General features: G+C 37.7%; 1 protein-coding gene across 2 annotated transcripts in view; it reads left to right on the forward strand.

Moving 5' to 3' along the window:
* SLC9A9 (solute carrier family 9 member A9) overlaps window positions 1–26442 on the forward strand; it is a 177959-nt gene that overhangs the window by 81963 nt on the left and 69554 nt on the right. For both annotated transcript variants that reach the window (XM_041475797.1, XM_041475796.1), the window contains exons 10-12: window positions 19024–19137; window positions 20823–20934; window positions 26094–26247. In XM_041475797.1, coding sequence (XP_041331731.1) covers window positions 19024–19137; window positions 20823–20934; window positions 26094–26247 — 380 coding nt within the window. The remainder of the gene's footprint in view (window positions 1–19023; window positions 19138–20822; window positions 20935–26093; window positions 26248–26442) is intronic.

Genomic DNA, 26442 nt, shown 5'->3' on the forward strand with positions numbered 1-26442 from the left:
GGCAAGAGGCTTATGTCTTCACTGGGGAAAGACTGGAGATTTTGCCAGGAAACAGTAACAATTACCAGGATAAGCAAAAAAATAAGAATATAAGAATCTGTTCTTCCCGAGAGACCTGAAATGCCAGACAGGTATGGAGATAACAGCTTACACCAACTTCCATAAAAAAATGCTTCAAAATCAAGGAAATCAAAGAGCTCTAGTAAGTAAAACAGAAGTGGTCTGAAAGATTGGATCCCTGTAGATTTTTGCAGAGGGATTGTATAAACTGCAGTCTGCCCCACAGATTTAAGCAGTGACATTATTTACTATTGGTTTTATTAAAAATTGTCATAATTAGAAAGATAGAGATTTTTTTCTTTTCATTGTGTTCTTTAGAGTTTAGAAATGTGAAATATGGTCTGTTTTTTGTTTGAAGAAGTGACTAGTACAATTGTAATTATTTTTAAAACGTGAGGCTGTTCTCAGATCTATGGCATTGCAGTGTTCAAAATGCTTTTCAGCATGAGTAATTTTAGACAATCCTGCCACTACCTAGAGCCTGGTAGAAGTCATTTAAATGCAGTTTTCTTCTCTTTTAACATTGACTCATATGTACCAAGAACCCCAGGTTATAGGAAATCTATCTCCTAGAATAAAATGGAAACTTATGGCCCAATACTATAATTTTTATGATGCAGTTTCATAAATTTTCAGCAATTCCTTTCTTTTAAGCACTGGAAATTTTAGAGAAATTCATGGCTTCTTGCACATCTCAATTTAATCAACAATCCAATTTTCTATCAAAAACAGCTTGACAGAAAAAAATACTGACCACATTATCAGTTCTACTGTTAGAGTCTCACAGATTTTAGATCACAAAAAAGTTTCTGGCCACTACTCCCATAATAAAGTGTTAGCTATTGACCAGGATAAGTATTTTCAATTGTATTTCTTTATGGCATAGAGTCTGATGCTTTCAGAAAGTATTCCAGCAGAGAGCTAACCTTTCTCTGAGAACTGCATTGTAAGGGAACGACATTGAAATCTACCATAGAATTGTTTCTGTTTTGCAGAAAGACTGAATTACATATGCCATTACTTTCCTTGCATATAACTTATAATTTGAATAGAAGGTTTTTTCAGGGATTCATCTGCATGTTTTATTGATGCATAGCCTCAGAGAGAGAGAGAAAAAGCCAAGGTTGTGGTGTTTTTAATTATCTATGAAGCTTTTCAGCAGCAGAATCAACTAATATTTTGTTTAAATGCATCCTAGTTTTGTTCATGTTTACTCTGTTATTCCCTCCTATTCAACAAGTACAAAACAAAATAGTGAAAATAAACCAAATTTACCCTTGAACACACAGAAAAGGGATTATGTGTTTCTCTATGGAGCTAGGAGTTTTATGCACACTTTCCTATTCTGTTTTTCTTTTCCCTATAAGCCCTTAATCCTCAGCCTCCTTTATGTTATGGTTGAAACATTGTTGTTGAATTCCTTTGAATGCTTCTAATTTATTTCCTAATCCAAATATTACCCTTTCATATGCAGCTGTTTCAGTAAGACCTGCACTGCCTCTTTCTTTCTCTCCCCCCAAGAATTCTCTTCAAGCAAATTTAATAAGCCACACACTTGGCATTCTCATAATCATATATAACTTCAGTGCATCTTCAATGAATATTGTTGCTCAGACAGTTGGCTTTGCTCCCAATCGAAGTCATTTTTATTACTCATTACTGGCCAAAATCAAGGGCTTTTCAGTTCTTTTATAGAATTATTCCAAAGCAGTCTCTCTCTTTTGTTACAATATGACAGATCTTTCAGAAAGGAGTGCTGAACTGTAATGCACACTGACAAAACAGTGAGTTAAGGCTGAAGCTGAAGCTAACAAAAACTATGGAAATTAGATTTAAAACTGTAAATCAGATTGAAAAACTGTGTTAGCTGTTTTTAAACACACTTTTTCTTTACTGCTTTGCATAATTTTCTTTACATTTTTACTTGCTTTTAAAATTTTATAGCTTGATGGTAAAATCTGCTATAGAGTGATAGAGAAGGTATTTCTGACCCTGGCACCAAGTTCTGCCTTTCCCATAATACATCATCCTTTGCTCTAAAAAAAATTAAAAGTTTCTCTTCAGTCACTGATGTAAAATAAGAACTTATCTACAGTTCTTAAATGAGAATTTAAGAACATCTATTAGAAAAACCTGTTAAAAGATGCCATGTAATTATTAGTCCCCATGTATCCTTTATTATTCTGTCAATCACTGTTTAAGATTCCATGAAAGAGAAATATTAGATTTCAAGCACGTGAAACTTACAGAATTTGAAACTATAAAGCAACACTAATAATTTCATAAATAAATTAATTATTTTAACACTTTCATAAGAAAAGTAAGATTTAAAAAATTAGTGAAAATGAAGGCTTTAGATAGTTTTCATTCAATTCAATTATCCCAATTTTCATTAGGTGTTTATAAACATTCTGTGTGCTTTTACTGTCAATTGTTGAACATGGGTGATGTTTTATGGAAGTAATTTTAAGTCATCATCATTGACCTGACAACAGCCATCATGATTTTAACAGTGAGATTGACCCTGCCCTCCATGGCAGCAAGGTTAGGTCTAACACGAGTGCTCCTGAATTTCAGGCACTTAAAGTTTAATTTATCCAATGTATCTTTAGTGAGGGAGAAGATGAAACTGCTGGGATCTGATTGAAAGCTATTTGATTCTGAGCAGCATTCTCCAGAATTATTTACAGCTGCTATCTCCCCTCACGTTATGCTGCAGCCAGACACTTGCTGCAAAATCTTGGAACTCTACAGCTCCAATTTTACATTAGTAGATGTACATACAGCTGGGCTGGGTTGATTTGCTCTGCAACAAGTAAGTCAGAGGCTGGGCAGGGTGCTGTAAGATAAATAGAAATCCCTGGTTTTTTAAAAGTGGGCAGAGTGTAAATCCCTACATGTCACCCCCAGAAAAGGATTCATGTATAAGATTGTGTTTTCTACAGGAAGATAAGACATTCCTTGCTGTTTTTCTCCCTGCCTCTAACACTTTCACTCAAATGCCAAGCTAAGACCAGTACATTTTCCTAGTGGTGGAGTACTGACTAATGGCCATAAATATTATCCATCATACTTACGAATTGTATTTTTTTCTGGTTATGTTCCTTTAATTCTGGGGAACAACTGCAACAATGAGAGTGGGGCAGAGCAATAGCTCTCTTTGGTTAAATGTGCTAGGCTATGAAAAATTCTCTTTGCAGACAAAATAGTGTAAGCAAGTTACAAATTCTGGAAAGGGAATTCTGAAATGCATCACCTATGGAAGAAGAGCCAGGAAATTACAAGACACAGGAATGTCCAGCCAAGAAGGGAATATGTCACACACTGCCCTGCCTGTCTTCATTCATTCCCCAAGCTAAGCCTTGTTCTCATGGTCACCTCTGAAACAGGTGTGTCTAACTTTTGTTGAAGGTTGTTTTCTCAAATCAGGTGTAGTAGCCTTTCTAATCACACAAGGAGTTAAACAGTTACTCACCTGTTTTGCTGTTCCTGATAGCAAACCCATGAAGGGAACAAGCTGCCCTAGGGACAAGAGCTCCTGGCCTGATTGTTCAGCTGCCCCGGGCGTGCTGTGTGCACAAGGTTCCAAGTTAAGATTGCAGTGGCCCTTCACCTGCAAGGTTTAACACAGGCAGGAGAATGAGATAAAGATCAGTGCTGCTTAACTTGGGAGTAACTTTACCAAGATGCAGTCTCACTTGGAGGCTTGAGCAGATCAGCACTCGAGGGCTCAGACTGCTCTTGGGCTTTGCTCACTGATGGACATAGTACTGATTGCTTCAAATTTTCATCTCTGCACTATAAAGCAGACATGATTATCTCTGATTAATAAAAATCATCACTTTGCAGGGGAGCAGCTAATATTTCCTGGAAATCCCTGAAAAATACATGAAACTTTCAAAAGGTTCCTAGCGCATTGATGATGCAGCTATATGTCTTCCAACAGGGACACTGGCTAGGGATCAACCTGCTGATTTCTGGATCAGAAATTAAGCTGCATTCCAAAGACACTTTGGTGTAAAAGGATTGTGGTTTTAAGCATATTAATTTAATTCTAATTAATCACATTAATCAAAAACATGTTGAAAAAACAGTCTCAAAACTTTTTGTAGTTTCTCAAAAACTGCAAATCAAATCTTTACAGTCTCTTGACTCTAATATGTTATAGTATAGTCTCAATATAGACTTAGAATAACAGAATCATCAAGGTAGGAAAAGATCTCCAAGGCCATCAAGTCAAATCATCAACCAATGATCTCCAAGGCCATCAAGTCAAATCATACCACCATGCCACATCTACTCATTTTTTGAACACTTCCAGGGATGGCATTTCCACCACTTCCCTGGGGATCTGTTCCATCCACGATTATGGAGTCACTTTAGAAGCAAAGCAAAACAGTAGAGCAAAAGTAAAGTATAGCAATAGAGGTATCCAAAACAACTGAGAGGGAAAAAAATCAATCAATCAAAGGAGTGTTACCTGAATGCCAACAGGCAATGTTTACTAAAAAGAGCATTGCAAGACTAAAGGCAGAGAGGTGACTGATGTCACTGTATCCAAATGAAGCACCATCACTGGGATCTTAACATTCTACTGCTTTTCTGCTGGCATATGTATTTTATAAACCAGTCACAAGCAGACCTACAGCCAGCACTGCAACAACAAACCTCCTTTCTCCAGATACATAATACTGTCTTATAGGATTCTCCCCTCAGCTGTCTTTTGATAAGAAAATAAATAACACATTGCAAATTCTGCTTTAGTAGCAGAGCAATTTCTCCTGAGTCTATTGTTAAAAGCACATGCCAGGAACTGCAGCTACTGTTGTTATCTCTGTGAGAGAAGGAGAGCAGCTGGGGAGAGATGACTGCACTAGCAACATCCAAACTGCATCTGCTTTGTGACGGTCCCACCCCAGATATCCAGCACCCATACCTGGGAGAAGCAGCCCCTCTAACTTCATCGGGAGCTGCAGCACAAAATGAAATTGTTTGGTGCCTTTATCTTAAGCCCTCCACAGCACACTGGACATGTGTGTGCCCTGGGGCTTTGGTTCTGCAATTTGTGTGAGTGTTTAAGAGACCAAACAAAGAGAGTTGGGCTTGCTTCTATATTACACAGCATATATTAATTTATCTCTGGCTAATGCCTACTATTTTCTGTAATCAAACATTGAACTGTTTATAGATAATGAGTTTATACTCCTAGGAAGAAAAGTACATGCACAAATGTCAGGTTATAATGGCTCTTATAATTCAAACTCTTAATTTATAAAAAAAAATTGAGAGTATTTCTAGGCAGAGGAAAACTCTACTTACAGTAAAATGCCCTAGATTATTAGCAAGGCAAAACTACCACAAAATATAGGGATGCACAAGGATAATTCTCATCCTTTTGAAATGAGCAGCCTAATTGACAGCTGTTGTGATTTGTTCAGCAACTCTTCTTAGGGACAAATGACCTTTAAGGCACTGCAGGAAGTCAGGTATTTCCACACAAATGACTGGCAGAGAGAAAGACTGACAGAAAAGTTATCTCTCAGAAAGGTTACCACCAGTACCAGATTCTAATCTGTCTGCATCTGTGCTGTGCCTGAGGAATCTGTTTTCCCAGCACGCCTCAATCACAGTGCCTACAGGAAAATTTCATACCAGAATGGGGGGTTTATTATCTTCCAAGGTATATAGCTGGCTGTCTGATAGTCATCTGAGAGCAAACTGGAAATTCTTTTTGGCTAATGCATGGCATTCAGGTCTGGCACTCTTCAATAATACACAAGAGGTCTTTGCCTAAAGAATCCAGTAAAGTCCAAATTCTTGGTGGGCATTAAATAGGTTGCATGCATGAAGCACATTTGTCCATTTAAGTGGAGACTGTGCATAAAAGTTAGCTATGATGGGCAGTGTCTCATGGTTCCCTTTCTGCAGCTGAACAAAAAAACATCCCTGATTTCCAACCTCCTTGAACTCCTGCAAGTTCAGACTCAAAATTGCTAAAGACTGAGGCTTCAGGCAGTGCTGCCCAGGAAACAGCACAGGTGATCAACTAACAGGGCTCAATAGAAAGGTCTGGAGAAGATACTCCTTTTGATAACAAGAGACTGAAAATAAAATAGCATTTGGGAAGATTTTGTTGTACTGGAATAGCATTAGTATAGTTCTGCCCATGTTTTAGCCAGTTTTGCTTAAATACTTCAGAAATTAGTAATATTAAGGAAAAACCTTGATCTTGTCTTCTGGTATTTCAAAAAGATTTTTTTTTTCTTTTTTTGAGACAAGGCCTATAGCAAAAATCTTCATTTTGCAGCTGTTGAAAACAATCAGGGAGAACACAGAAATGCCCTTTTTTTTTTTCTTTCTTAGAGAAGAAAATGATACATACATAAAAGGGTTGTAAACACAGTTTTAAAAAAATGGCTTATGCAGCATTTATCTTACGGCTATTAGGATCAGATACCTGAAACTGTAGGTAAAAACTATTTCTAATTTTGAGGTAACTAACCTATATTGGAAACAACACAAGCCAGAATCTTCTACCCTTCTGAAAGTCCAAAAGCTGAGGTCTGTAGACATTAACTATCATTACAGTTCCAGCCTACGTACCCTGAAGAGCAGCAGCCCCTCATTCTTGCCCTGTGTTTTCCCTTCTAAGTTCTAGTTTTCCCTCCCTCCTGAGCTCCAGCAGTGTCAGACATGCTGGCTGAGCCCTGTATTCCTGACTACAGAGCCAGAGCATCTCTGCAGAGCCCCTGGGTCTCTCACAAACAGCCTGCCCTGGTTCAGCAATCGCCTTCTTTTCTCTAATTGAATATGCACCACATGCAGAGTGCTTGCAATAATTGTTACCTTTAAAATGGATTGCAATTGACAGGAAGTGTACAATGAATTCCAGTTCTCTGCACAGCTATTTTCTGTGTTTAGCAGAAAAAGATGAATGTTGGAAACGTGCCAGGTGCATTGTTTGACCAGATGTACCATAATATCTTATGGAACCCTGTAGAACAGTGTAATGCTATAAAGAAATCTGAAGCTGCTTACTGTAGGGGTTTAGCAAGAAAGAATCATAACAACACAAGAAAATCTTGATTTCTGCAGAAGAAATTATACTATCATCTTTCAATCTGAATTTCTTAACAAAATCCCTCATTATCTGACTGATGTTCCTGATTACTATACCATGGTAAAAGAATGTCAATCTGGAGTCTCTTTACATGTGACTCCCCTTAAATTTATGTGAAAATGCTGTAACTGTTTCCTCTCTTTCAGCTGTGAGCTACATGATGGATGGTAAACAGTTAGAAAGCATCGCTATGAGTAAACCAATAACAGCAGACTTTATAACTCTGATGCATCAGTAATTACCTGTATCATTTATGGTTTATATAATAAATTAGCTACTTTCCTACCCATAATACTGAAAATATTGGGTGTCCACATACAAAAATCTTGTTAGAATATTCAGTTCTATACTTCATTCTGTAGTTTTCATTTTCCCTCTTTTTGTACACCTGCATTAGTGATTCCTTAACTGAGAATGTGCAGATGTGATCTGGCCTCATTAGCTCCCATAAAGCATGTGCCCCTTTGTCATCAGCATTTTATGAGGAATATCATATTCTAGTGCCTTAAACACACACACACAGAGAATAAAGAAAAGTACTTTGGACCTATGAAGAAGATGAATTCTTGTGAAAAACAAAGAAAAAAAATTTTTCTTCCTATTGCTTAAACACAGAAACTGGAAAATAACACACTGAACTGTAATTCATACCCTGAAGTAACCCAGAACTGTAATGAAGCAGTATTTTTACAGAGGAGCTCATCTTGTTGAAAAATGATGTCATTTTTGATGCTGGTAGGCTAAGGAGCATAATACCATATGCAAACTAGCTTCCAAATGGCTTCATTAAAGTTTTTACAATCTGCTTAAACATTAAACATTTTCTTTAAATATTTATAAAGGTCTTAGATTGTTCAGGTTGTAGTTTACTCTTCCAGCACAGTATCAGATGCCAGCAGTTAGCTCACATATACCAACTGGAATTATAACAGATAGGCCAAAATCATATTGGCATGTGGAGAAACCTGTAAGGAACTTCCAAAGTGAGACCTGTGCCCCAGCTGCTCTGGAACTGCCCTGAATCACAAATGGGGCTCTCATGTGTCCTGCTCTGTGCAGTGGAGTCAGACTCTTGGGGCTGTGAGAGCTGCTGCAGAACCAGACACAGCTTTACAGAGCTCTGCAGATGCTGCTGTGCTCCGTCCATCTCACCAGAGCTTTGAAGAGTGACCTCTGAGAAACTTCTCCCTCCTTTGGGTAGTTAGCACTTATCCCTAGTTTTTAAGCCTGCAGCTATGCAAATATCCAGCCTCATACCCCACTTGTGTAAAGCACATCTGGTTTTGTGAAGAGTATTCTCTCTATGTATGTAGCCTGTGAAATCAAGCCCATCCTAATTATTGCCATCTTGATAACAGCAACTGTGGAATGCATAAAGAGAAAAAGCAAACCAGAATCAATCTAGTCCTGGGTTAGGAACATATTCTCACATCATCAACATGTACTGCTGAAACAGAGCAGGGTGCACTTTAGCATCCCATACTTAGAACAAATACAGTTAACTTTAGTCTGAAGTTTAACTTATGCAATCTAATGTTTTGTAGAAGTTGATAATTACAACAATTCCCTCAAACATAGTCAGTCAGAACTCCCTCGTCTGAGAATTTGTGACAAGGATAAAAAATAAAGATAGGATTCTTCTTTTAAGTCTTCCTTAATTTTTCATACAGGAAAACTAATTTAGTAGAATTTTATGTAATGAACCAAAGTCCTTTGATTTCAATGACATTTGGCTTATGCTAAAAATGAGCAAGTTCTAAATATATCTAATGACACCAGAGATAAAAACACTCAGTCTCTTACTTAAAATATAGCTATGTCCCAATGGGAAAGATTTTCTCTAGCTTGGAAACACTGACACTTCATGCTATTGTGTTAAATTATTTTAATACAGGATTTATCAATAAATTCTTCGGTTATGGAATAAATCTCTAAAAAACTGTTTTGTATTTCCGTGCATAGTACATTATACTGCTAAATTGGAATGCAGGAAAATTGTTCAGCGCATAGGTTAAAATAGGTTTTAATGCTGAGGGTATTCATAATAGGTACCTTAATTAGAATGCTGTGTTGCCTTACACTTGCATGAGTGTGTGTCACCAGGTTCATAATTGCTCTTCCTGTGAGGCCTGTGTTTGGAAACACAATTAAGATGCTATTTCTGGCCTGGCTGGGGAGGCTACACTGGGATCTCTGCAGAGCACCCAGAGCTCTGCTGCAGATGGGGTCTGACCTCACCCAGAGCACTCTGCGGGGTTTGCTGCTTTTTACTTTCTGTTGTTTTAAACAGCAACGCTTTTGCCCTGCCCAGAGAGCCCTGGGGCCATGGGAGCCCTTAAGGAATCTGAGCTGTTGTGTGATTCCTAGCAGCACCAAACTGCTGCTGACAAAGATCTATTTCTTGCAATCTGATGTTCCTCCTTTTTAACTTACATAGTTTTTGCACGAATGCTCATTCCTCACAATTCTCTTTCAAGGGTTATTATCTGGAAAGTTCCCTATCAGCTATAAAAAATGCACAAAGGCTTTGGTCAAAACTTCTAGTTGTATGTAGGTAACAATAGAATTCTCACACAATAAGCCGCAAGAAGAAAATAAATACATGTAAATAAGGCATTATAATAGTCTCAAGCCCTTGCCAGCATCCTGTCTTTTTAGTGACTGCACAGCTGTGTTTCCATTACACGATTAATGGATTTCCTACCTTCCAAAGAGACATTTGTACCAAATGGTAGCACAGTGCAAGACATACTAAACAGCTGACTGTAGCTCATCTCTTCCTCATGGCACTGTCTGTGCACATAATAATTAAGGGCTAAAATGCCCTTTGTCAAAAGTTTTCACACTAAATGCCTAAATCATGACTAGGATTCAAATTAGTGTCCTATCTTTGGACATATTTTGGTACCTATATACTTTCATTAACCTACAATAATGAAGTGGGGTACAAGTCTGAGGATCTTTTTCAAGCTTTTGACTTTTAATTCAGCTTCAGTCACACAAATTAAAGGAGGTATTGACCACTCTATGCCTCCAGAGAACCTGAGAAGAGTTAGGAGTGTTTGAAAATTCCAAACAGACATTCAGCACCCTCAGAAACACACACTCATGTAGTAATAAATATTTTTCTTGTGAAAGCATTTTTCTGAGGTGCCCAATGATATGTCCCTAGTTCACCCACCTTCTGCTTTCCCACAGAATCTTACAGAAGGTATTTTTAAAGTGCATTAGTATCTTTTCACTACAGATTCTTAATTTTATGTGAAATAGTCAGCTGAGCTCTCAGATTTAAGTACTGTTGAAGATGTATCTTAGTGTAGCATTTAATTTCTGCTTGTTTTACTGTCTTTTCTTTTTCCCTTTGGTGATGTCAGTAAAACATCACCAGTGAGACCATAAGGAATTTAGTAGATCTGAAAATAATGGAAATCTTTGCAATACTTTTTCCAACAGTTTAGCATCTTCTGTTTCATCTGGAGTCAAATCATGTCTAATTTATCACATCTCCATAGAGCACTCTAGATTACAGCTTTCAGTGTAAAGGACTGTTAGATGAGAAAAGCCACATACTGTAATACTTAGGGGGAAAGTGTGACACACAGAGCATAGCTGCTATTCACATTTCTCAGACTTCTTGTCCAAATGAATCTCAATTCTTGAACAGGAGCCTACATCAGGAGGCAGGGAAGCTTTCTAAAGATGACTGTAGGAATGAAACAAAAGAATTCCCCAAATTACCACGTATAGACATATAAGAGCAGATCAGTGAACATACTAATTCAGGATCCTGCTTCAGATACTGATATTAGAATTGCAGAGTAATTGCAAATAATTCTGCCCAATGTAACTCCAGGGTGGCATTCTGCCAAGGTAATGTAGTTAAAAGTTGACTCATCAATAATAGGTCTTAAAGAAAAGTAAAAGGAACATAATATCATGAGGATCTCATACTATTCAACACTGTTCAGAGCAAGAGCAATTCTCAGCACAAGGATGCTCTGTCTGAGTTAGAAACCAGTAATGCCTTGTGTCCATTCCCCTCCAGCCTCTATAAACAAAGCAGCGTAAATATGGGAAACCCTGAACAAGTAAATGTTGCACAGAAACTAGACAAGTTGTTTAGTAAAAACTTTATCTTAGATTAGGCCCAGAAAAAAGAAAACAACAACATGGCATCAGAAAAATGCATGTGAATACCAATACTGCTATCTGGTTTAGGTAAAATAGAGTCATTCCTATTTTAGAGCTCTACAGCTTTATTTTTCCACAGAATTAGTTTCACAAACTTTGAAGGGAAACATTACTGTTGGTAGGTAGGAGCTGCAATATAATGTCCATAGAACAGTTGCAAAGAGGGCAAGTATTTGTCCTGTAGTGTCAGATTGGCAGTGAAATCTTACAGTCATGAAGAAAAGACACCACAGACTTCATAAGAACCTTTTGGTTTTAGTCCTGATAGGACAAAGGCCCCCATATAAGCCACTAATTCCCAATATGTCAAAGACTAAATTAATTTCTTTCCAACATCCAAACTTGGCAAGGAAGGAAACTGTTTTTAAGAACACACTTCAGTAATTAGTATTAGAGTATATTTCCTGTCAGCAAATTGAAATAGAATAAATTGCATTTGTCTTTGTTAGAAATTGAATTGCTTGCAAGAGGTTAGGACTGTGGTGGCAGATCACAGAAAAATAAAAACATACTTCAGAGGAATGAAAGGGAAAGATTAGATTGATTTTGTGTTTTAATTTTGAAATATCAGCAGCAGTTCCTCTAATTCTAATAAAAATGCAGAGATGCTAAGGATTTATTAGCTCATTGCCATTTTAAAGATAACTATATTACATTGACAACATTCCTATTTTTCTTTGATCAGAAGAAGAACAGTCATGTTTTAAAGCAACTAAGTGTCCTTTGTTACTGGAAGTTTGCTTTGGCAAAGCCACTACTTGTTTCTTTCTTTTGCTTATTTTTTTAACCCTTATTCCACAGAGCTCTTAACTCTCAGTTTATGTCCCCACTTTCACACGATCAGTGATTCACCATCCCAGAAAGAACATTCCAAGAAAGTATCATTCAAGTTGTTCGGAATATGTCCCTAAGCTTCATTTTCAGTGGTGTTATTATTATCTGGCATTTTTTAATTCTTTTTCTTTTACACAGAGTCTGATTTCAGCTTCATAAGATTACTTTCTTAATCCTGGACAGCACAGGCTGTTAACAGCCTCTTCCTTTTCCATTACCATCATTGCCTCTGTCAGGGCATGGAAGAGGTGTCAATGTTCACAAAAATGTCCAAATTGAGCCGGAACACAGTTATTCCAGGGCTACCACTATTTGCTGACCAGTCAAAAGTCCTTTATATCCCTTCAAACAATTTTCCAGCTGCACTCTATTACACCCCATCTGGAGCAGAACCCTTCCTCAATCCTTGTAGAAACCAGTCCTGCTAAAATAAACTCAGCCAGTTTGAACTGCAGGAATCCCTGAGCACATAATCTTGAGACAACAGAACACTGGGGTACTCCTTCCTTTGTGCCTGCAACATCTCAGTTCAGGAATTTAAGATAAATAAGCACTTTGGAAATGGTTGTTTCTAGTTTGGGAACCAAAGAAGAACTTGGCTGACAAGCTGTAGGAACAATGGCACCATCACCTCTCTTTTGGTGGCAGCTTCCATTCAGGGCTCACTCTGGGGTTATTTTTAGGTACCATTTAAGGTGCTGTACAGTAGCAAAAGTTGGTTGTGCTGCATGAAAAGGAGATCCTGATGTAAAAATGTTCTCTCTCTCACAAACTGGGCCACATTTGAAAAAAAAAAAAAAAAAACCAACTTTGCAGAAATTCGCTTTTCTATGCATCTCAACAAGACTAATGACCTAGAGCTAGATCCAAATTTGACTGAATGCAACATTTACTTTAAATGCCAAATTCTTATTGGCTGCCTAATTTTCAACATTTTTGCTTTAAACTTCTTTTTTTTTAAGCAAAGCCATTCAGGACCTATGATAATTTTAATAGTAGGATTTGCCTTTATATCTGAGGCCAACAGTTTTCCTTTGCTGTTGGTGGTCAGAAGTGTATTCTGTGCCAGTACTTTACCCAGCTTTTCCCAAGCTGAACTTTGGTGATGGTGAGTGGATTATGCCAGAAAGAGTAAGCCATACCAGAGAAATGCAAAATATTGCTGGCCTTTCCTTCTCCTTGGTGCTACTGTTTTCTTTTAGATCTTTTTCCTTTCCTAGTTCTTCCTCAGGCCTTATGAATCCTTTAAACCTCCCAGATCTGTAGGGAAATAGAAAGTTATTGTGCATCTTCCGTAAATCTGTTGGGGTGAAATACATTTAATTCAGTAGCAAAGTCTACTGATAAAAAACTCCAGAATTTTTCCCCAGGACATTAAAGATCCTGTAAGAATTTCTCTCTGCTATTGTGTTTGCAAGTTGAGAGTCAGATATGCTTGTGTATCAAAATTAACACCATAAACAAGTTTATATTCTATCAGGAATTTCAGTTACTTTTGCTGATTCTTTCATCTAAGCATATTCAGAAATGAGCATTATATCACTGTGCTGTGAACATTCATTACAACTGTATAAGATTTCAAGAAAAAGGTTCAAATCCAAATCTTTTCCAATTTTGAATCTTCTAATCAGAAGAAAAATAAAGCAATTAGGTTATAATAAATGTTTCTATGATCTCAGGAAAATTACAGTAGCTTAAATTCTCACTACATTTTAATTCAAAAGAGTTAAGGAAAAGCAATTTTCATAAATTATTAATTTATCAATATCCTTGACCTCGTGGAGTATTTTGAAATCTGTGATCTAATTAAATAGCATTATTCAAAGATAACAAATTTTATAACCATCGCTTAGCACTGAATTCTTGGGTTTTTAGTAGCTCTGCCACCATTAGATCTCTTTTAAAACTATAATCAATTTTACATCCCAGCTTCCTAGCTGCTGTTGGAGTATGGAAACTCTCCCTGTTTCGATGCAGGAGTATATCACTGTAGGGTGCGCCCCCCAGACAGGTGGCATTTTCCATGTTTTTAGCTAAATCAGTACAACTACAGAAGGCCTGCAGGTACCTGCAAGAGGTGGATGACATTCTTTCAGCAGATATTAAGTCAAGTGAATGAATGGAACATTGCCATCGATGATTAAAATTCAGTAAATTTTCCTGGAAGGAATTTGAGGATGTAATTCAGCTTCTACCCAATACCTCTGTACTAATGTTATTCCCTCAAGAGGAAAGAATACTGTTTGCCATTCTGCTTTTACCCAGTCCTGTCATACTAACTTTATTCCCTTGAGATGCGAAGTGTTCCTTAAAATATCAGTATCTGAAAAATCTTACATTTTCCATCTCCCCCGCCACAAGGGGACTGTGGCATAGATTATGTTCATTTTCTACTTTTGATGCTCCTTTAAGGAATTCTATTTTCATTGCAGGTAAGATTGGTACTTAGTGTGTTACATCTTCCAGGTGCACTAATTACTTACCTAGAAAGTCTCTCTAACACTCAGTGAAAATAGTAGTTTTAGAAAATAAATCGAGTCGCAAAAGCCATTCTGGCATAGCTTAATGCTCTAATTGGCTGGAACTTAACTGTGGGGGAGGAGGACAGCAAAGAGGAAAAAAGACCATGCTTTCCTTATCTCACTGAAAAGATAAAACTAATGCAGTTTTTATATCATATACATTTTTTCACTTGAGTTAAAATAAAACATTGGTGTAAGATAAACTCATGGTTACAGCAAGGCTCAATGCACAGACAGCCTGGATTGATTCCTTCCTCTGCCAGAGAGAACTGAACTGCAAGGGGCATTTGCCAGAACAATGTCCCAGCTTAAAACAGAATTTCTGCATATCTCTCTCAGTACTTCCAACAGCTGAGAGCAGTAGAAAAGTGAAGCATATTTCATTAATCATGTGTCTTTAAATACATAAATATTATGTCAATTTTACTGTAAATCTTTTGTAATAACCACTACTTACAGAGAAAATTACCAAAGCAAAGCAAATACCACTTTCAGTAATTCACTGAGCTAAACACCTAAACCAAGTGCCTGGATTAGTTCTGAACCAGTGTTCTTGTAATTAATACTTTACTCTGCAATGTGTTGACATTGGTGATTTATTACAGCTCTTACATTAAAAGAATAACCAGATTTATAGACATTGTGGAGAGTTAGAAATGCCACATTACAAATGAGGGGTTTTAGTTTTATAACAAAAAAAATATCTTATTGCTATGTGTATATTAAAATGGTTTTCTGGTAGCCCTGGGAAAACTAATAGTGGTGTATAAGCATTTTATGCCAATTTCATTTAGAGTAGAAAGAGGTTGGTTGTCTGTGTGGGTGACAAGGAAAGGGAATTTATGGTTACAGAAAAAATATTTCCAAACACTTGGAATCCAGGAGACTTTAATCCTAACTTCTTCCTCCCACAAAAGTGGGAAAGTAAAAGTAATCCCATTTGCAAGTACATATATTCAAAATATTAAGAATTTTTGAGTGGCATGGACCACAGCATGGCCCTGGCTCATGGCCCCTCGGACAGGAGACGATGTCAGCCACAGGCTGCTGTGTATGGTGCAATCCTTGGGTCACCCAGGAATTTTTAAATTTCAGATGAAATCCTGTTGCTCCTATTTTTCCACTTCTCACCAAAAGGTCTTGACATCTCCTCTTTAAAATAACTACAGAAACATTTGACTGAAAGGCATGACAATCTGGGGAAACGCTTCTATGGAAGCTGTTTCTTTACACGGTTTTCAGAAGATCTCTTTAGAACAAATCGTTTTGCTCTGAAGGGATTTGTGCTGCACAGCACTGACAGTTAAGTGCTAAATGGAATCTCTCCATGGGTTCTGTATTACTGTTGAAGGAAATACAGAAGCTGAACACTAAATAAAACACTACTCTTAAATACATTAATAAAAGTAGAGCCACGAGAACAGTGGGTCATTTTTATGCTATATCAGCAATGTCATGTTTCAGGAAAAAACATTCAGATATCACTCCTTTTATGACAATAACTAGCTCTGAAGCAGTTGTTTTATTTAATTTTTTCTAACTTGTGAGAAATTTTACTAAATTGCAATCAGTGAATAAATGTGTCATAGGTGAGTGATAGACTTTTTAAAAAGAGTGCAAACTATGTGGAGAACACAGAAGATTCTGAATGAAGCTAACAAGCTACTTTTGCCATTTTAAGGAGCTGAAGCTTTGATAATAGACCATACCATGGTTGTGCCTGGAATAGGAAGGAGTGGAGCCTGCTCTAATTTAGCTATTGAAATAACACCTGGATTTTTGCTACAAAAAGGAAGAAAAGTAGTCTGGATTTAATCTTCTAGCAAGCAAGCAGCGCTCTGATAGTGAAAGATCAAAATACAGAGAAACTAGAGATAAGAGGAAAAAAAACCAGCACAGTTCAGCAAAGACACATACTTAAAAAAAAAAAATAAATAAAAAAAATAAAATAAAAAAAGTATTTGAATTATATTTGCCCAGGGGGGAAAAAAACTTGATGTCCTGCAATTCAATTGCAACATTAGAGGCATCTGACACAGATGCTGTGGCTACAGATGTTACAGGCACTGTGAACAGAAGCCAAGGAAACCAGCAGGGCTGTGCTGTGGGACACGACGCGTTCCCCCAGAGAGCAAAGGAAAAATGTGTTGTTCATGTTGAGTGCAAACACCCAGACAAAGATGAGGGATTTTTTTGTCTTTGACAATCATTTACTGAAATCAGCCTGGAAGTCTGAAGTAGGAAGAAGCAGGAGGCATGTAGCAAGTAAAAGGAGGTAAAGTTATGGGGAAATTAAAAAGATGCACTAAACTGGATTTGCAAGAAATCCATAAAGATCTTGATCAGACTGCTGGGAGACAAAGGGTGAGAAGTTTAAAATCAGCTACACCATGAAAGCACTCCAGGAAATAGTAAAAGCTTGAATTTAGTAAGATTGCTAAGACAAAGTATAGAGAAAAGGCAAACAGAAAAAAAATCTCTTTTCCTACAAAAAAATTCTATTAAGAGAAGTTTTGAAGATAGAAGTAGGGAAATTTAAGAATTTCTGTTTCCAAAATGCCTTAATACTACATCTACTTTAAATTTTTTTGAGTCTTGAATGAGATTTTCTCAATGAAATATTATTCAGCTTTAAAACCTGTGGAGTACTGTATCTCATCCCAATAATTAAAGAATGCAGTTGTGGCCCTCATAGCAGTATCCTTCCCTCACAAGATTTTCATATATATATATTGATATTTATTTTATAGAGATGTAGATCCTATCACAGCATTCCTGATTTCCTCATAGCAGTATCCTTCCCTCAAAAGATTTTCATATATACACAGATATTTATTTTATAGAGATGTAGATCCTATCACAGCACTCCTGATTCATTTTTCTATTGTTTCAAACAATGCATCAGATGACATTCCCACAAAGACATGAGATCATGTTTGCTCCCAAGTGGAAATGCAAGAATTTATCATCATTTCTATGGGTCACAAGATCCCATACTTTGAAGTTTTTGAAAACTGGTTCCTCTCATCTAAATTTAATTCAAATAATTTAAGACTGCTAACCTGCAAATATTTTTTGTGTTTCTCTTAATGATGTTCAGTATTGCAGCATAAAATGAGGGCTATGGAATGTGTGCTTGGGATAACTGATGGTGCTGCCATGGGGTCCAAAATATCCTCCCATACACTAATGGGTTTTATGCCATTCTGCCTCTGAAATTCGTTTTAATGATTTTGACAGCTCTCATTTTTCCTTTGTTAAATCTTAGTGACTGTATATGGATATTTATTTTTAGAAGCACAAACATATTACAAAAAATACATAAGCCCACTGAGGATGAATAAAACATCTCCATAGTAACTTTCTGGATAGTGATGTATGGCTGGTTGCAGACAGACTGACAAACCTCAGTCCTAACTCTGCATCAAGATTTGTTAGCATATAATCCTAAACTCAAAAGTGACTTCAGAAATGAAACGCCCCTTTTTCCTCTCTGTAGTTATTTCACAGCAATGATTGATTTTTTTCCAAATGTGGTTAAATAGGAAAATTTATTTTATTAGTTTTAATATAATCAGTTGCAAATACAATCAAAAATAACCCCTCAAGGCAAATGAATATTTTGGCTTTGCTTGATTTTTCCCAGAAGAAATTCTACCCTACTCATGTATTTTAAGCTTATTTTATAATACCTTTAAATGAAAATTTAAATAGTTTGGTTTGAAATTAGTATTGATATTGATGTCCATACAGTTCAATAAGAATTTCCATCTGCAGGATAATATTCATGGTAATAAGAAAGACTGTACTATATTTTAAAGGGACAGGTTCTTAAAAGTCCATTTAGGATTTTTTTTTTCTCTCTAGTCCTTAGTGTACCCATACCCAGGACTGCATTGTGCACAGCCACTTGTGTAACCATGACCACTTCCCAGGCTCACCCCTGCAAACATGAGTGAAGCTCATTTCCCTCAGCTTCCCTGCAGTTTGCACTGAAACTCATATAACTTACTTGCTATGTTTATTACTTACTTGTTTATGTCTTTTACCAATTGTGTATGTGAAGCTTTCATACACAAGTCAGAGAAAAACCTGCAAGCAACTATGGTTTTTAAAGCTAAAAGACACCTTGTGTCTAATTTGTCAGCAAATTAGGTGGGTTTAAAATCCACAATTGAAACAGCAGCAATTTCTGTTCCTTTCATCTAAACAGTTCTGTATTCCAAGGGAACCTGGGATAATTAGTAGTTTGTTGTAGACATGACTCATAATTATGTTCTTTCTCTCTCATTTAAGTTGTTCGAGTTCATGAATTTTTTGGCTGAGAATGTCATCTTCTGTTACATGGGACTCGCGCTATTTACGTTTCAAAATCACATCTTCAATCCTCTTTTCATATTTGGTGCTCTTGTATCCTTTGCTTTAAAGAAGTACATATCTCTGTACATGTGTGTGTGTGTGTGTGTGCATACATATATAAAGAATGCATGTTCCGTGTGAAAAAAGAAGTCAACAAGCAAACCAATCAGTTCCTTGAATACTAAAGATCAGTGAGTATCTTGTCAATTCCAAGTGCAATCATCTATTACCTATATCCTAATAGCTGCCCCAATGCATGTAAGCATATGTTCTTTGGACAGTTGCTGTTTTGCTCCTCTGCTACAGGCAAATAGCTTTAAACCAGCTGGGGAACTTTTGCCAGTGGTTTGCAGGTGGGGTGGGAAACTGGGATAAGTATTGGGAAACATCTGTGGGGACAGGTGCAACACAAAACCTTTTTTCCTGTCTGGAGCCCGTGCAGATCCACAAACTGGAGAGCTGCCTCCAGACAGATGTGTGCCATAAGCAGGATTTCCCCAAAACTACATAAATGGTATGAAGTCCTTAAAAATCACACAGTTCTGCTTTGCTCAAATCTTTCCTTCTTTACATTTGGTACCTCCAGTATATGTGGAATTATTTACATCATCATGTGCCTAAGAGGTCAGAAAAATCTGTGTCTTTAATTCTGCCATGGTTTCTCAATAAATCTTACTGGTACAGCAATATAGATTCTTTTCACACTGACAATTTATTCAATGATTTTTTTTTTGGCTCAGAGCAGCAGCCCCTCGCTTATCACTTTTAAATGAACTGTAATAGCTTAGCAAGTTGGGAGCACACTGTTGACGTGCAGTAATTGCTATATGTAATTTCTAAATGAATAATCAGGACTGCACCAGAGCTCCCTTGGCTCCAGGCTGGGCTGGGTGGCAGCGAGGAGCCAAGAGCTCGCTGTGTCCCCCCAGGGCAGTACCACAGCCTGTGCCGCAGCCCTGGCACCGGGAGGGAGCAGGAGCCAGCCAGGGATGGGGCAGGGATCCGGCTCTTCGCCTCTCGCGAGCCCTGGAGCTCCGGGCAGCTCTTGGGGCAGCTGCTGGGACTCAGATGTCGCCTTTCAAACTCTTCACCTGCTCTCCAGTCCCGGCACGCTCAGACTGGGAGTGCCATAATTGAGCCACAAGATAAGGGGAGGACAAAAACGTGCAAAAAGCATACATAAGGAGCTCAGACTGCCTTTCTTTAAGTCTGATAATGGCCTCATGGTTCTAATTAAGTCAACTTTTGGGATAGTTCCACAGAAGAGTAATAAAGAACGTCATCAGAAGAATCTCTGCGGAGAAGGGGAAGAAAAAGCAAAAAGTACTGGATATAGACAATATGAATCACCAGGAAATAAGGAAGTAATAATCAGGTCCAAAAGTACATTTATTCTCTGCAAATTGCTGCTCAAGGAGATAATGCTCTCTCTGCAATTGATGATGGGCATTTTCCTGAAGAGCTGAAGATGAAGCCACATGTGACACAAATGTGATGAGTAGAAGTAGAGTGATTGAAGTGAGATATATTATGATGAATATAAAACCAGGATATCTGGGGAAGGCAGATCTCTGCCACTGCACAACAAGCATTACAACATGGCATGTAAAACATGAAAGAAAATACTATCATTATTTGTTTAATTACACCTTAAAAATAATTTTAGAGAATATTTGGGTTAATTCTGGTTTTGTCAGTAATTTGCCCACTATTTTCCTCAACATCTTACATTTTAGGTGGCAATTTTTGTAGCAAGAGCTTCCAATATATACCCACTTTCTTTCCTTTTGAATTTGGGTCGAAAACAAAAGATTCCCAGGACCTTTCAGCACATGATGATGTTTTCAGGTAAGAGCTATTTTGGCTTTCTTGGTATTTTTCCTGTTAACATTGAATGAATGACAAAAATAATCATCTATCACTAGAAAAAGCCACATCTATCACAAAGAATTTGTTGTCTTAAAACTCAAGGTCATCTCTCCACAGCTACTGAAGCAAATGGATGCCTTCTGATCAACCTCACTGTGCTCTCACCCTATTTTAATTAATGTTTTGGAAACTCACTGCCCAGGAAGCCATTGTCTTTCAATCCATTGTCCCTCACCTGTCTACACTTCCATGACAATTTGGGAATACCATGTTTTTAAGTTGTGCTGTTTTAGAGGCCCTTGTAGTATACCTGAGAGTATTTTACATAGCAGCAAATAAATATCCAGCTTAGACAGTGTTAGTACTGATACTCAGATCAGATATGGTCTTTGGCAATTCCTTAAACTTCAGGACCAGTTTTACTTTTAAACATGAGACGAGATCATTTCAATTCCACACACGTTTTCATATTTATTCCAGCTTGATATTTAATTTTGTTGATTTTGTTAACCTTGTAGAATAATAAAAAAAAATTTAAAATCCAGAAGAGGGAGCCATGTTCTAGTCTGATTTGCACAGCATCCCCAGAACCTGTTAAGGCTCATCTGGATTACGTATTTTTTTACTTGTACAAGCTAGAAATAATTCCACTTGACTTTTTAATGCTAGTTAGGAAAAACTCACTTATAAACCAAGAATATCTGTTCAGTAAAAGACAGAAATGCAGATACCCCTACGCTATTGATGATATAATTTTCTAAAATTAGAAACTCAGCACATTTTTTTGCTTCATTTTCCTGCTTTTTATGAAAAAAATTATTCCACATTTGTATGGATAAAAGTTCTTGATTGACAGCCTTGATGTACAGAGATCCATTTAGCCAGATAACGAGTGAAATACAATGTGCTGCATTTCAAGCTCTCTCATCAGGACTACTCCACATCAGGGGGCCTCATTTGTGCCTATGTAATTCCAACTCTCGAGAGAGCAACACAGCAGCTCATTTCTATACCCATTCAATCCTTCTGCTAAAAGCTGCCACTGAAAATGTCAGCTAATTCCAGCGAGACCGGAGTGAGGGATGATGACACATCCAGCAGGAGCTACCTTTCAGCTCCCCTGCCATTGTTCCATGGCTAACCTGGAGCTGGAGATCCCTCTGGTAAGCCTAGCAGGTAGCCAGCTAGACAACAGCATGAAAAATAGCTTTGTATCATTTGGTATCTAGTTCCTGGGCTCCATTTTGGTTTTTGATTTTCATCAGCTAAAGTATAGGATGGAAAACCTTCTGAAATCTCTCTTATTCTTTAACTTTTCTGTCCTTGTTTTCTGCAGTCAAATTTCATTCTCCACAGAACAGGAGCAGAAAGCAGCCTGCAGCTGAACGTGAGAACTCACACACATTAGCTTTCCAGGACAATCTGGCAGCTGAGAACTGAAACAGTAGTATTGCAGGCTTCTAAAATGTATATGTTAAAATTCTCAGAAAAGTAATTTTTATCTATTTTCAAAGATAAAACCCCTCTATTTTCTAGAGAAAAACGTGTTTACATTACAATAAAGTAATGGCATAATCTGCAACTATAATAATAAAGACTGTCTGTCACGCTGCCAGCAGCTGCACACTTCACAGGAGACACAGATTTTCTTTGTAATTCTATTTTTTAAGATGCACCAAGATTTGTGCTTAGTGCTATAAACTGATAAAACTGCATATAGTGATAAACAGAGAGGACAATGGCTGCCAGGAGAGAGAGACATTTCTGATGAGTAAACAAGACATTGAATTTGAGTTTGAAGGAAATTATCTACAAAGATCTGTAGCAACAGTCATAGCACAATTTGGGCTGGATCTAGTCCAACCCCCTGCAATGAGCAGGGGTATCTTCAACTGGATGAGGTTGCTTAGAGCCCCACCCAACCTGACCTCGAGTGTTTCCAGGGATGGGGCATTCATCACCTCGAGTGGGTTTTACCACCTTCAGTGTTCTGGTATAGCATCAGGTTCTAGTTGATCACGGAAAAATGGCCTTTATTCACCACAGCATCACACATTCAGATGTGGAAAACAATGAATTTGGGTTAGTTTTGTTTTCTATCTTATTACCAAATCCACCAAACATTTACTGCTTGTTTTACTGTCACAATCACCAAAGTGATTGCTGAGAAAAATTGCTGAGAAAAGCAATTAAGGTCAGGCAAGTACACTGTTGATTAGCCTTTGATTATACCTTACTCTGCAAAGAACTCTCCTGAAGTCACTAAGTTCTGCTTTTTGATGCATATCAATACAGTTGAGAAAAGGTGGAAGAGTTAGGCTTGGAGGTGGATTATGGAGCATTTTGATTTATCACATTCTTTATCTGCTTCTACCACTCCTCTAAAAATACATTACAGAGGGTGGATTCACTTCTACAACTGTTTTTAATCATGATTCCTGATAACATTCCATTGTAAATGAAAACTTGATTAGTCCTTTATACAAGGACTAATTAAGCCCAGGCTTCTCAAATTAAGTTGATCAGCTAAAGTGAGCAGCCCAACAGTGTCTGCTCATGTGAAAAAGAAACATTTTCAAGTCTTAGACTTTATAGCACTTTCCACTCTTCTCCCAACATATTTATTTACTTTTTACTCTGCTTTCCTCTTCTCTACAATGCATAAATGAGCAAGAGAGGGGCTTGTGGGACACAGTGCTACAGGGGTGGTTGCTGTTAATATAAGGCATTACAGCATCAGTGGAGTCTGAAAGGATGAACACAAATGCAGAATTAAGCCAAAAGATGCCCATGTGCAGGCAGCTGTTGTGCAGGCATTTACATCTACACACTCATACAGACACAGAGGTGGGAAGTGCCAATGTGAAGAAATCAGCTAAACAGAAAAGAAAGCAAGGAAGAAAAGAGCAGAAAACTGCAGCTGAAACCAAAACATCAGGGCTACCCACAGAAAGTCTTTCCTGGCAGATTCTTTTCCCACCAACAACAAACACTCCAGCCTTCATGGGCTCTTCAGAGGGCTGGGTTTGGGGAGGTGTTTGTATGGAGTCTGGGCATGGGATGGCTAAGAACCCTACAGGGCACACAGGTTCTCTTCTGGGGACTCGGGAGCTTAACCCTGGGCTGGTCTGCTTTGAAGGCTCTGACACATTAAAGGGTTTTGCTGAAAGATTAATCCCTAATGGCTGACACAAAATAAAAACCTGTTAGGAAATCTGTGATTCAGCCCAAGGATGAATGGATTAACACAGCTGGAGCTGCCAACAGTGCACCTCTGAAAGATGAGGGGAGAGAATCTCTGATAATGGTTCATCAGAGCTGGTCCTTCTGCTGCACCACTCTGTCCAGGGATAGCTGAGGTACCAACATCCGCTGCATCCAGTCATTCCACTGGGCTTTGTGGCATTTTTCCCTGAAGTTTTACAGAAAATTTACTCTTCCTTAACTTCAGTCCATTTCAGTAGCTCAACATTTTCCCTTCCTTCACTTGTATTATTTTCTGGAAAGTATTTTGAGATATATACATGTGTAAATATATATATACATATAGTAGTGTTCCTTGCTTCTCACTGAGTCTACATTTTTAGTGTATGCATCTGCTTCCCACTGCTTTAGTTGTTTAGTTTGATTATTTATTTTACTTTAGACATGTCTTTAGTTGAAATGGAATTATTTCTCACAGACCATGTTGAGCCTTTTATAAATGACAAATGCAGACAAGTCACTCACTATTTTTCTGAAGAAACAGCCAGTTCACTGCTCAAGAAGACATACTAATTAACTTTTGTATGTATATATATGTGTGTTTATGTATATATCCTCTCTTACAAAAAGAGGTGTTCTAGATTTAAAATTAAAGATGTGATGCAATTGTGGGAAGCAGCAATGTTTTCCACTGAAATGTAGCTGTGCTAAAAAACCAGATTACCACTATAACCACTGAAATAAAGACCATTTCAATAGTCATTCATTCCCTCCTCAGATGCATGCTTAAAATGAGATTATATTATTTCCCTGTAAGAAAATAATAAAGCACTGCATCCTCAGAGATGTGTTTTACACAAAAGCAAAGCCAAGGACAAGCCCAGTGTCTGCCTGCAGGGTTTTGAACCTGCTGCCACTGAGTATTTTCAGATAGTGCAACCCCAGTCTGCTTCTTCCTTGCAGAAATGGCTTTGTGCTGTTCCCTGGATAAACTTCTATACCAAATAATGGGAAGCCCAGCTTCTATATCAAATAATTCACATTCTAGCTATGTAATCTTAAAGAGCTTTGGCATTCTAGGCCAAAAATAGCTGCATTTAGCAGTTAATTAAATGATTCTGCATATGTCATCAGTGCCTTACAAGAGGTTTGATTACTAGATTTAATCTCTCAATACTTTGCAAGGTATTTTTTGGAGTCAGCATGTATTGTATACATGTAATGACTTTGCTCTCTAGAATTATTTTGTGAAAGTTTTTTGGAAATCTATAAAGTACATTTAAATAGATAAATAAAAGGCATTGGAAAATATGGAGTATTATTTGTATTATGCATCCTGAGGGCTGCAGGCACTAGCAGGCTTTTTCCCCCTCAATTTTTAAACATGGCATTTTGTCAAGACATATTTAGTCCCCTTATTACTACCTATGGGGCTTTTTTTTAAAACTCATTTAGCTGTTTTCACCACCTTTGTAATTTCTTGTTTATTCAGTCTCTGTGGGTGTATAATTCTACAACTACTATAATGTTTCATGTACATTAATTTATTCTGCATCCCCTTTTAGATATTTAAAATCATCTTTTAAAAACTATTCACTGTTTTTAAGTCATGTTTTTCTGACTAGTCTTAGAACATTAAATTATTTTAAAGAAATATATTCTATATTTTCAAGGAAGAAATGAGTAGCATATTTGGGTACAGATTTTAATGTCAATCCTGTTTTTCACTTGCTCTGACTTCATGAGAGTACTTTCATTGTTCACTTTTGCAAATTTGCTGCATTAAATCCCACCCTTTCAGTTACCAATTCAGGTCTTTATAAAAAGGATTATGATCTGAAAATTTCCTCTGTCCTTGGAAGTGGGTTTGGACTGAAAAGATTAAAATTCTGTTTCTCCCTCACATTAAGTTCCTTACCCTTGTCTTGTTTCAGGTTTGCGAGGTGCGATCGCGTTTGCCTTGGCCATTCGGGACACGGAGTCCCAGCCCAAGCAGATGATGTTCACCACAGCCCTGCTGATGGTGTTCTTCACGGTCTGGGTGTTCGGGGGGGGCACCACACCAATGCTCACCTGGCTGCAGATCAGGTCAGTACTGTCTGTGCAGCACCAGCCACAGAGCGGAGCAGGATCCCTACAGACCCGCCACTGCCTCCTTACACCTTCCTAAGGCTCATAGATGCGCTTTGTATGAGCTTCAGCACACACGAAGGGAGGGTTTATGCACCTCTTAGAGGCTCCAGACCACAAGGAACAGGTTCTTCCTAAATTATGGGCTCAAAC

Source organism: Pyrgilauda ruficollis, unplaced genomic scaffold, assembly GCF_017590135.1.
Source record: "Pyrgilauda ruficollis isolate IOZ18807 unplaced genomic scaffold, ASM1759013v1 scaffold36, whole genome shotgun sequence".
In the NCBI taxonomy this organism is placed as follows: Eukaryota; Metazoa; Chordata; class Aves; order Passeriformes; family Passeridae; genus Pyrgilauda; species Pyrgilauda ruficollis.